Raw genomic sequence first — 13,067 nt, 5'->3', positions numbered from 1 at the left:
AATTTGATGCTGCGGGAAAACGCTTTCGCTTTGTTTTTCAACGAGCTGTTTTTGTCTGCGAATTTTAGTGCAAAATGATTTTTGAAGGATTTGTTTTGACTCATTCGTTTTGACGTCATTGTTTTGACCCTTTCTTGTTTAAGATTGGTGTATTTTATCTTGACGTTACATTAACGAGCTTTTAAGTTTCTAAACACACACAAATCCAGTCGAAAATTAAACATTTCTTCCAACCTAGAATAATTCCATTCTACAGGGTTAACATTTTAAAGTTAAAAAAATATTTTTGGCATAATTTAAATGGTATCGATGGAGGAATATCATAGAAGAACAATTTTTATTTGTCCGGTTATTTTTTCATAGTTTTTTCAAGGTCATCGTTATTTTTTATCGGGAAAACTTTTTTTTTATTCCATCTTGTCAATGAATTAAGCATATTCAAATGTATTTTTTCAGCCGCTATAAGATGGAATAAACAAGAATAAATTTTCCCAATAAAAAATAACGACGAGCTTGAAAAAAACTATGAAAAAATAACCAGACAAAAGAAATTGTTCTTCTATGATATTCCTCTTTCGATACCATTTAAATTATGCCATAAATATTTTTTGTGTCATTAAAAGCCTACTTCAGCTGAAACACCCTGTACATGATTTTTTTATTTTATGGATATGAAATTGATATAATACTTAGAATAATGGTACATCAATTTTTAATGGTGACTCTGATTCACCACTCTAGTGCAAAGCGTTAATTAACAGAATGTCGTAGAAAATTTTGGCCATTGTCGTTCGGGTTGAACGTCCTCCAGTTTGAAAAGTCTGCTCGGAAAGGATTAATGTTTTTTTAATCGGCAGGATTGAAAAAGAGCGGGCGTTCTTCGGGGTAGATTGTTCGGCCGATTAAAATCGACGTTAAATCGTCGCGGGACGGCGAGCGTCGGCCATCGGCGAAGAAAAATGTTTTCGAAAAAGGCGAAAGAAAAAAGAGCGAGGAGAAAGAGAAATGCCTGGCCGTCCCCCAGGTACTGCACGTCCTTCGCCGACAAGGACGAAGCCACCCCCGCGTTCCATCTTGAGACTCGGCCCCTGACGAGGGTTGGTGGTTGGTGCGAGGGAGACACCCTCGTGCTCGCGCGAGGAGGGTGGAAAAACTCATATCCCCTAATGAAGTAAAACGGGACATCGTGACTGTTCTCTGTCTGTGTCTCTGTGTCTCTGTGTCCGTGTGTGTGTGTCCGTTCTCGGTAGACAGAAAAAGAAAGAGAGGCTGTGTGTGCGCGCGCGAGAGAAGGAAAGAAAGAAAGATAGAAAGAAAGAACGAAAGAGCGAGGGGGTTGAACAGGGTTTCTAGAGGGTGAGAAGAGGGGAAAAATGAGGGTGGAAGACGGAGAGGAGAAAAAGAGCAAAAAAAGGAAGGGTGTTACGGGAAAGTGGGACAAAGATAAAATCAAAGCCACCCCGGAGGAGAGACAAAGAGGCGAATGGGGTTGCAAGCAGGGGGTGGAGAACGGCACGAAGAGGGGGAGAATGGAGGAACGGACGCGGGAAAAGACAAGATACACGTGCTCGAAGGAGAGACGCGATACATACTCGACAATGACGAAGCACCCTTCATCTGGGGGGTGGAGAAGGAAAGAGAGAGAGAGAGAGAGAGAGGGGTAGAGAGGGAGCGAAAAAAGAGCGCGCCACCGACGAAGACGGTCGAGAGATGAAACGGGGAGGAGGATCGGCTCCTCGACCGTGGGATGAGACACCCTTCCACCGAAACGAGAGGTGCACCAAATGAGATGGGGGTGGGTGCGTGTAAATCGAAGATTCTACCCCCGTCACACGGCGCTTCTTCACTCTTTTTTCTTCCCCCGACTCGGGGAATGTCGAGCTACCAGCTCTCGCGACACGCACAGGTGAGAATGGTTACTCGGGCGAAAGTGCTGCCGGGGATTTTCCTTTTTTTTCCCCCTACCCCTGTCGGGGATCCGTCGATTTTAATCATTAGGCATTTCTGCGACTGAACACATAAGCAGGCACATTTGAAAACAACATGGAGATTAATGGTATTTAGGAATTTCACGGTGGAATGCGGTTAAAATGCTCGGTACGAGGTACAGGGCTTTTTTAAATCTTACGGTTCGGAAATATGCGAGCGCGCGTTATTTAAAAAGCGAGCGTCGGGTCATGCATCATCGGAATTTTTCCGGGACACGAGTGCGCTTAACGAGGCGGGTTGATAATGGTAATTGGTCGCGTACACTTAAAATGAAAATGAAAATTTGAATAAACAGCGACCGTGAAAGAAATACGAAAATTCATAAAGCTCGGGGACCGTGAATTATCGCGCGCGCGCGACCGAGCGTTTGTTCGGTTATATAATGTTTATGACCGATACAATTACAGAGGCAGATTTTTCATATTGTATTTCATCTGCCCCACCCCTCCGGTGCATCGCGTACGTTGCGCGTTTGTTTGTAAATTGATTTCGGTCGGAGCGAATTAAAAAAAGATAACAGAAGTTATTTTCCGGGGAACCTATTGTTTATTTGTCCATAAATATTGTTGTACTAAAGAATATAATACTCGTGATCGCGTCGAATCGCGGGAAATACACATTTATTTGCGTAATATCGGCGAATGCTTGTAAACCGGAACGTGTAAAACACGCGAGCACTATTTACCACTCAATTTTCACTTTTTTTTTTTTTTATTTATGCGGACACACGCTCGTTCGAAATTCTCTCTTTTTTAAATAGCGAACGCATACGTTCTGGTAGACTGGATTATGTGGGCGCTGTTTAACCAACACCCGACAACGCGATGATAGTCATAACCGATCGGTCCGGTTGTTTAAACACAAAAGTCAAACAAGAAATACACGAGCTGAATGGAGCGCGGTGAAAACGTTGATACACGAATGAAAACATTGGAATAAGAAGATACGCGACGTTAAAAAACATTTTTGTCAGCTCGTGTACGTTCTGCCGCGTGCGAGCGGAGATCATTAAAAAAATATTCGAGCAAATTCCCCGCGATTGTAGTCGAAAAATCTGGCGCTGTTGATACAAATTAATTCCGAGTACTCCAATTTAAAAGGTCTCCCCCGTTATTTGTGCGGCAATTTCATTGAACGAGACTTCCGTTCGCCCCCCCCCCATTGCTAAATAACGAGTAACGAATTACTTTCCCTCTCGATCGAATTTTTTCTTAACAGGGCTCGCCGCGCGATATGCGTTCATTCATTCTCACTTTTATTCGTCTGCAGGCAATATAATACATAGTATCAGACACAAATTCGGAAAATTGAAAATATTAATTAGCCTGTAATCAAGTGTGCAGACATTTTCACTTTTGCTTCGTTCCGTTACCCCGTGGAAAATTCAACATTCATTTCGGTATCAAAAAAGGACCATTTATGCTCGAGAGGGCGTACACCGTCGGGGTTTGCATCGATATAATATTTCGGCGATATTAACATTCATCGAATTTAATTGATTATGCAAGGGAAGAATTTCCAGAGTCGTATACAAGCTTTCAATTTCGAGCACGCAAACAAATTAATCCTCGCGCCCCGCGTTCTATTCAAATCTTGAATACACTCGATCAATAACACTGCGAGCGTTCGTTGTATTTATTTAATTATCAGCTAAATTTTTGACCGACTAATATTTACTTTTCAGCGAGATCGAATCCGATGTAGAACCGAATTCGAAACAAAAGCAGCCATTCGCGTCCGCGTCGACGTACGAATTTTCAACGATTTCGTTAATTACAGTTACTAACATTCGCCGTATTCATCCGACACGTACAAAAGGGGAAATATATATATGTATATCTGGATAACGTATCTCAAAGTTATAAAATCCCCCACCTTCGCTCGTACAAAAGGAAACCGTGTGTGCCTCTCGCGTCGCGTTCCATTCAAAACTTTCGTCAATACTTTGAATCCCGAACAACTATTACGTTCATTTCATTTATTTGATTATAGAAAAAAACATGTTTGATTAATACCCGATGCGTGGAACGCTGGCTCTTCCTCTGTCTAAACTTTTACGTCCCGTAAAGCGAGCCTGTGCTACTGAAATAAACCGTGCGCCGCTCCATTGTCTATAGTATTGCTCCCATTCTTTCGGATCCCTGGAAAAAACACAAACACGTGCAAATTAAAACAAGAAGCATAACCGACCAGAAATAAATGTGAAATCCAGTGGACTAACATTTGAGGTAACAGGTTATTTTTGGAAGACGAGGTGCGTTCGCTGGGTTGCAACATTTGTGTCCATTATTATGAAAGCGGTCTAAGTGAAAAAACTAAATGAATTCAATGTAATGTTGACGATATTGTCCAAAATGAACCGTTTGATAGTGCTTGTTCTTTCAACATTATATGGGATTCAGTTAGTGTTAATATCCTTTTCCTTCAAATATCTCGAAACAAGAAATAAACTCCCCCTAAATTACTGGACACTTCTTTATGTTCAACAAAATGTGGTAATTGAAGAATTCAAGCTTCCAGCTTGATTGGATTGTTTTGTTTTGATTAGATGTAGCTATTATACGATATTTGAGTGCAAACATTCAAAAATAAAAGATACTTTGGTCAGATTTTATTTGGGTGTTCTCTACATTGGAAAAAAATCAATTGCAAAATTTTCCACCGAACAGACAAACAGACAAACACGAAAGCGAGCTAATAAAAACGTGGTAAAAATTAGCAAGTACCATTTTTATCTCATAATATAAGTGGAATAAGTGTCCGGTGACTTATAGGGTAAACTGTACAATGATTGGCACTCTAAGCCAAAATCGTAGTAAAAATCTTGGCTGCTCTTTACTTTACCGGACTCAAAATTTGTGCCTTTCTCCTATAAATTATGATGTAGTTGGTATGTAATCTAGTAGATTGTACCCGGGGCGGCTGCAGATTGAAGTTTCGATCCTGTAGAATCAATGGTTCAGGAGTTATGCTTGCTTAAAGTTGAGCAATTTGCAGTGTTTTTGACAGGTAAGGGCGCCGCCATATTGGTTTGTAGTGACGATCGCGCGCCGCTTACAAGCAGAATAATTAATGAGTTGGTTGGTGATTAGGTCAGAGGAGGGGAGCGACAAGGACCGGCAGTTCTGCTCGGTAAGCGGTTCGGAGTCTTCAGTACACACCAATATGGCAGCGCCCTGTCAAAAACACTGCAGATTGCTGAACTTTAAGCAAGCATAACTCCTGAATCATTGATCCTACAGGATCGAAACTTCGATCTGCAGCCGCCCCGGGTACAAATCTATTGGATTACATACCAAATACATCATAATTTATAGGAGGAAGGCACAAATTTTCGAGTCCGGTAGAGTAGAGTTTACCCAAAATCTTTTTATCTTTTTTTGAAATGTTTAAACGAGCTGAACTTGCTATTATTATAAGCTAATAGAGATTTTTCAGTAAGATCAAACAGTTTTACGAGTGATAAATCTTTTATTATAAAATATATTCAATGAAGAAATTTAGACAGAAATTATGTAGCAGTGAAAATTTTAGTAAAACACTATTTACACTGCACTGTGGTCATCCGTCGGCCTTGCTGGATCTACCAGCGTTGCTATATAACAGTCACGTGTGGAACTCTGGTATGAAAACTTGCAACGTTGCTTTGAAATATAAATAAGAAGCAATATAAAATAATTTTCTATACCAGGATTTCTTAATATATATATTAGCAATAGTACAGTTTACCCTAATTATGGGCACATTTAAGAGACGAACTGAAAAATGCGACGAGTCCGAAGTAAAATAGAATGACACCGCGCGAATGCAGATGACCAATCCTCTCTCAGTCACGATAACCAATGATTTTTAATCGAAATGCGCGCGCCCTTTGCCGACCGACAAAAACCATCTCGAACAAGAGGAACAATGGGCACGTCGGAGTGAATAACTCTCATTGTTTTTAAATTCTAAATTCACCTCCCACGGAGAGGACTTCATCAATGAAAAAATAAAAAAGTTTACGTGTCACGAGCCACCATTCAGTCGGTTCGAACGACTCGAAACACCGTGTACTACTACGTGCTAATCCACCCCCTTTCCATCCACCCCGTGACCGTGGCCCGTCAACCGTATGCGTCGCACCATGAGAAAAAAATCCCGAAAAATATTCGACCAAGGTGAAAACGCCGCCGCACACAGATCCCCCCTGGATAAGCGTGCAGTTTTTCCATCTTCGATCGATTTTCTACCCCCACACACACACCTTTTCCCTCCGTGATAGAAAAGCAAAACCGGTGAGATTCGGATCTAAAAGATTTCTGGAAATTGGCAAACAATCAGGGCGACCGATTTTTCCGGATCGACGTCGCCGACCGTCGCCATTATTGGAGTGCTGGACGTCAGGCTGGTTTATTTTTATAAATCAACCCTGAGAGCTTCGAAACGGCCCGTAGGTACGAGGGGTTGCGATGTCTACTCTTCTAAAAATGTTAAAAATTTATAGGCTCCGGATCTTTACGAGAAACCAGAATCTACTTCGCGAACTGTGAGAAGTTTTCCTTTTGCAATAATTGAAATCTCAATTAGAAATAATATGTATAGTTACTCGAATTAATATTCGGACGCTCTAAAAAGACGATAATTTTTTAATATTGTATTAGCAATATTAGTTTACTACAGGATGTGAAAATTTGTTTCGAAAATAGCAATTGATCGGAATTGTAGAAAAAATACTAAAAGTTTTGTATTTCACAACTGTTTTATGTGAGCCCATATAGAAAATTTTAAAAGTACGTTTTTTTAGGTCTGCGTCAATTATATGCACTGTGAAAGTTTCATCGAAATCGGTTGATGCGGGAAAAAACGACAGGCATTGGAAGATGTAAGAATTCGACGAAGATTTTGACGAAATTTTCAGAATATTTTTAATTCACACAGATCTACAAAAAGTATCTTTAAAAATGTTTAATACAAGCCCATATAAAAAAGTTGTTAAATGCAACTTTTAGTATTTTTTTTCTACAATTCTGATCAATTGCAATTTTTGAAAAAATTTCTTTGCATATCCTGTAGTATAAACTAATTCCTCTAGTATTTCTCTAGTAATTCCTCTAATATTAAAAAAGTTATCGTCTTTTTTAGAGCGTGCGAATATTAATTCGAGTAACTATATTTTCCAATTATTCAATCTGCTCACTGTTTTGATTTTTATCGCCCCATTTTTGTCACAGTGCATTAAATATGCAGAGACATAGTTTCGCAATCCCCTCTTCAATATTTTTTTATTCAGCACCCTATTCGAGCAAACTACAGGGTTTTTCAAAATTGGACCCAACAACTTGAGTTTCTTCGAGACGCTAGAAGTCTACTAGCTAATGCATATATAATTTTTTAAAAATTATTATTTATCGCAATTGCGAAGGACACCCATTGTACGTCTTCCAAATTCACATAATGTTTTCACTGCTTTAAATTCGATCGTCTCACTTTCATTATAAATGCATAAAAACCGCAATTTTTCTAACGACGATTAAATATTCTCGTTCAATGTAAATAAACGTTCAAATTAACAACAAATTAACGTTCGCTAGCGCTTCATTTAGAACATGTCGAGATTAGACAGACACAAGTACTTCATTAACGACGATTCTTCATAATTGTTTAAAAGCCCGCATTCCAGTTGGCAAATGCCCGTCAAGCATAGTAACGATTTTTCTCTCTGGCCATTCATTATTTTCGGACGCGGCCACTCGTGTCCGTAATTAACGACTCTCGAAATATTTAAACTAGAAAGTTGTTTTTCGCCCGTAACAGTGAAACAGTGACAAACATTTGCGGTTTTGTTTGCACACACCGGCTCCTCCATTTTCCCGCGTACCTACTTCATTAAAAAGAAAAAAAGAAACCGGTAATTAATGACATAATCTCATATTTTTCGGACGTTTAGGTTAAGGGAGTACGAATAACGGAAAGAGAAATTTATGAAACTCTTTAACGTTTCGACTTCTCCGACTGTAAACCATTTATGTAAACCGAACGTTCTATTTACAAATGTATTCTCTGGCGTATAAACAGAAATGTATCGCTTCATAAATGCATAGGATTATTTATAATTCCTTTTTTATTCGGTCGCAGTCTAATTTCGTGGTGGGGGAAAAAAGAAACGCGTTAAAAGGACGACTTATCCCGTTGGTAATGCATTCCGATTTATTTCTTATACATGTAATGCATAACGCGCGTTATAGTGATCATGATTGTTATTGCATCGCAGCACATGTAACGGCACATAATATATCTACACAACGGCGCGGTAAATGTACATGCACAGCCGCGCGGCACAAGTGTAATTGCATTTACATGCTATGCTGCCAGAATCTCTACATACGCGTGTATATATGTACCTGTGCACATATACGACGCATGTATACATATTCCCATGTATATGCACTGTGTCGCGTGCATGTATCCACGCATGATTCAGGGTGCGACGCGACGTGTGCACGTAGATGCGCATCTGTAGATTGATAGGCGAGTACATACCAGTAGATACGTACATTTACGTAATCGGATCCACGTACATGCGATTTCGTGGAGCAAACGCGTGTGTATAATGTGATACTGCAGTGATGCACCGGCACTCTGTTGCTATTCGAACGACTTTTTGCCACTTTTCACAAGACCCGATAGACTGGCCCGCATTTGCGGTGCAATTATGGCCTCCAAATTAATTCGATAACATTGCCCGAGAAAATTCGATGGACTACGAGCCACCTGTGCAAACCGAGACTTCAGACTTGCATTCATTGCACATTTATTGATTATTATTCAGTCAAGAGCAATCGAGATGCATTTCTCTTCTGAAAATTAACCTGCTCATTTTCTATGCAGTTATTCCATGTTAGAGGTAACTAATGCCTCGATTGCATGGAAGGGGTTTGAATAAAAATGTACTTCATCTCTTAATTATTTCAGTACATTGCAGATGATGTAATTTATGTAGATTTGTAAAGATGATTATAAAAAAAAGATGATTGTAAAGGAAAGAATAACTATGATATGATAGTAGTAGACTGTGGAGATAAATATAATGATTGAAAGTTGAATTTGAATTTAGATTTTAGTATAATGATTGAAAGTTGAATTCGAATTTAGATTTCAATATAATGATTGAAAGTTGAATATGACTATGTTTAATATATAATGATTGAAACATGTATTTTAATTTTGATTTAAATGTAGTGGTTCAAAGTTGAATTTCGATTTAAATTGGGTTGGTGAGAATTTAATTTTTTAGATTTAAATATGTGCCTATAATTATGAAAGTAGTCTAAATGATATATTTCATCCCTTAATAATTTCGGCATATCGCGAATGATGTAATAGTAAAAGGAAGAACAACTATGGTATGGTGATATGATATGTATATGATAAATATAATGAATGAAAGTTGCATTGAATTTATATTTAGATATGTGTCCATAATTATGAAACTGGTCTAAATGATATATTTCATCCCTTAATAATTTCAGCATATTGCGAATGATGTAATAGTAAAATGAAGAACAACTATGATATGATGATACGATATGTATATGATAAATATATTGATTGAAAGTTAAATTTGAGTTTAGATTTTAGAATATAATTATTGAAAGTTGAATTTTAATTTAGATTTCAATATACTTAATGATTGAAAGTTGAATTTGACTTTATGTTTAAATATAATCATTGAAAGTGGAATTTGAATTCGAATTTCGATTTAAAATGGGTTTGCTGACAGGTGAATTTGCATTTAGATTTAAATATGTGGTCATAATTATGAAAGTGGTCTAAATATTTCATCCCTTAATAATTTCAGCATATTGCGAATGATGTAAGTTGAATTTGAAATTAGATTTAAACATGTGCCCATAATTACGAAAGTGGTCCGAATAACATATTTCTTGTTTCGAGATATTTAAACGATAAATAATAACTAATTTTTGTTCAATTTTCTATCTACGAAGATCTATGAAAATCGTTCAAGGAAGCTCGCAAGCAATGCAGAGAATTTTTATTACGCATACAAATTCGCACTTACTACAAATGCATAAAAGTTCAGACACTCTCGCCACTCTCTCGCAGAGCAAGTCCTAATAAAAAGAATCAAGATCAAGATAAAGAGCGGCAAAAGTCATGCTCGCACTGTTCGCATAGCCGGATAAAGCGGTGTGTCAACTCGCAGGAAAATTGGTGCAGCTTTGCGTCGCGCGATTTTTGAACAGGATCGGGATTAGAACAGTTCGTTCGGCCGATGCATTTTTGAAATTCCAGGTGGAGCCGTTCCACGGATGAAATTAACTATACGCGCGCGCGTGCTCGCGTGTCCCGTGCATAGGCCAAGCCGTGTATGCAACGTTCAGTTCACGGTGCATTCATCGAATCGTGTACGCGCGCGTGGATTCGCCGGCTCGGCGTGGACATTCTGAATGCGGTCTGTGCACGTTTGTGCAGCGTGCAATCGCGGCATCATCCCCGTGTGTACTTGTACATTTTTTCCGTGTCGTTATTGACTGCGTGCACGCTCTTTGGCTCTCCCTCTCTCTCTCTTCAATCGGAGGTTTGTGTCTTTGTGTTGGAACACGCTTTCGCTGATGCGAGGCGATCACCGGCTTTTCAGATTTTCAGAAACGATGCTTTTAACGGCGTTTGTGCTGGTTTGTCGACGGTAAACGAATTAGAACGTTCGTTGCAATGCGTGCCGCACAACAACAATAATGAAAAATGATCTTTGTCCATTTTTTCCGAGAACTATTCATGATTTCGGAACGAACTTCACTGAGATGTGAAGAGACACCCTTGGATAATGAAAGCTAATTTTTTACCATTTAGAATATGTTTTATGACATTTAGTTCCATAATCTTTTGCGATTTTTCCCATTGCTCGAAGATTCTCTGTTTTTTGTTAGCAAAAAATGGAGTTATATGACTTTTCACGATTTTATTTTAAATGATTTTTACACCGCATAAAAAATGATGAAAAGAGCGAAAGAATGATACATCCTCTCCTTAAACAGCACAGAACTTTTTCTTTCGTGAACTTTGTCCTTGAAATGCGTACTTTGATTTTGCATATTCGATGCGATGACAAAAAAATGCTTGAATGGTTAGAAAGCACTACATGGCAGGAAATGGCGTCCGAAATGTCAGCTGTGAATATATACCAGGATTTCTCGATACAAAATAACGTTAAATAACTAGACTGCGGATCCGTATGCAAAATAAAAATGTTCTGCGTGTATTGTGGGAAGCAGGAATAAAATAAAAATTGATTTCACCCCTTAATGACTTCGTTACATTAAAAACAACGTTACGTTATCCTTAAATTTTTCTAATCTTTTATTGTTTTACATTTCACCCAACCAATTTCTTCATAAATGCATAAAGGAAAACGAAATTATGATACCCTCCTGGCGGTGAGAACTCACCCCTATCTGCTTCAGCGACCGTGAAGGCTATTGCAAACAAATGTCGGTGCGATGGTGTTCACTGGCATTATTTAATGAGAATGAAGAACAGTGGTGCGATTAGAGAAATAAGGTTCTGCGATTGTTCGAGGAATTTCGCGGAGGGTGGGGTTGGTTCGAGGTGCGCAATATGGTCGGCGCTGCAATTATCGCGATCGAGGAGGTAGCATCTTTGTCGAAAGCAACGAGTCATCGCGGTGCATAGAATTTCTCGAGCCGTTGGACGTCGTAATGCGCTCCATCGTCCGAATTTTACGAACCAGAGCGCAAACAACCGAAGTTTAACTTCAGTTCTGCCACGGGGCCACGAGCGGGTAGAAGGGAGTAGATAATAAGGTCGTCGGTGCATGCATCCTGCCGCACTTCCTGGGGGTCGACTGCAATCGCGTGACGCGCATGTGCGCTCGAATTCGCAATTTTCGAGACTCGGCGATCTTCTAATGATCCCATTTCCCACTCTTCTGTTTTCGGAATCGCCGCGCCGAACGGATACTGCTATTGCGATACGATTCGCCACGGATCCCTCTGAACACCCGTAAGACGATTTCGCGATCTTTAATCCGGATGCTGTTTGCAGAATCAATCGAGATTTTAAAAAATCGCTGAAATAGCAATTTTTTGGTTAAATCAAAACTGGAATGGTAACATTGATCGTAATAAACTACAGTTTCAATCCTTTTGCATCTTTCAGATAACAACGTTCGGTTTTTCATTTTTAAATGAGCCGTTTATTTTGAAAGTGGCCTAACTCCATTTAAATTTAAACTGAGATATTTAAGAGTTTGCGTTCCAATGAAATTAGAAATATACGTATAGGATACCAATGTATCACACTCCTTAAGTGTATCTAAGAGAGTTTTTACAATTCCTATTAAAATAATAGCAATTATTAAGTGACTAATGTGTGTCTTCTTACCAAGAATGGACTTAGGCCACCTTCAAAATAAAAATTTGTATCATTCTATTAACCGGCTGATTTCCTTTTTACAAAATCTTTGTGATTTTAAATATATTAGTCACAATTTGCTTCAGAATTAAAAGGTAACGTAGAAATGTAAATATTAAAATTGCTAGCTTGATTTTTCTCGAAAATGGACTTGGACCACTTTCAAAATAAACGACACAAATCTACTGAAGTAAAAATAATGTCATCCATGACTAATGTGGCAGTTAAGGTGTTAATCGACACTTAGAGTGATTTTAGACTCTGTGAAATAAGGGACGGAATTATTTATGCACATTTAAAATAGAATTTTGCGTTCGATTTGTAGGTACTCTCCGTACCTCACAAGAAGTCTCCTGGCAGGAATTCGAAAGGAATGCGACAGCAAGCCGTCCGATTGGGTCATTCCACTGGCATTTTAGATTCTAGCCGAATTATTAGCTGAAGTGTCTTGCCATTGACCACGAGCGAGGACTCCCTTTGCCCCTATGTATGTCCTAATTTAAAAAGAAAATTAAGAGATAAGGCGAACGAAATAAATATAAATACACTTACAGTTTAATTTCGACTTTAATTAAATTAGTTGTTCGGCAATCAACGCGTTAAATATCTTGTAAAAGAGAAGATTCGCACGAAGGAGGACGCAA

At 38.8% G+C, this 13,067-nt stretch overlaps 1 protein-coding gene across 18 annotated transcripts in view; it reads right to left on the bottom strand.

Annotated features, from left to right (window-relative positions):
- The window catches only part of LOC143213706 (uncharacterized), a 235,578-nt gene that overhangs the window by 42,171 nt on the left and 180,340 nt on the right, over nt 1–13,067 (bottom strand). For 2 of the 18 annotated variants that reach the window (XR_013010010.1, XR_013010011.1), the window contains one exon: nt 4,005–4,130. The exons of 11 other annotated variants lie outside the window; for them this stretch is intronic. Coding sequence is in view for 4 of the 7 variants with exons in the window: in XM_076433813.1 (XP_076289928.1) it covers nt 4,005–4,130; nt 4,211–4,266 (182 nt within the window). In the remaining 3 variants the exon portion in view is untranslated. Of the gene's footprint in view, nt 1–1,802; nt 4,131–4,210; nt 5,223–12,773; nt 12,918–13,067 lie in introns of those variants that run through there. 5 more of the 18 variants (XM_076433810.1, XM_076433814.1, XM_076433813.1 and 2 more) reach the window with 4 other exon arrangements.

This window comes from Lasioglossum baleicum, chromosome 11 (genome assembly GCF_051020765.1).
Source record: "Lasioglossum baleicum chromosome 11, iyLasBale1, whole genome shotgun sequence".
NCBI lineage: Eukaryota > Metazoa > Arthropoda > Insecta > Hymenoptera > Halictidae > Lasioglossum > Lasioglossum baleicum.
The sequence above is the reverse complement of the archived record's forward strand: the minus strand, read 5'-3'. Positions and strand labels throughout refer to the sequence as shown.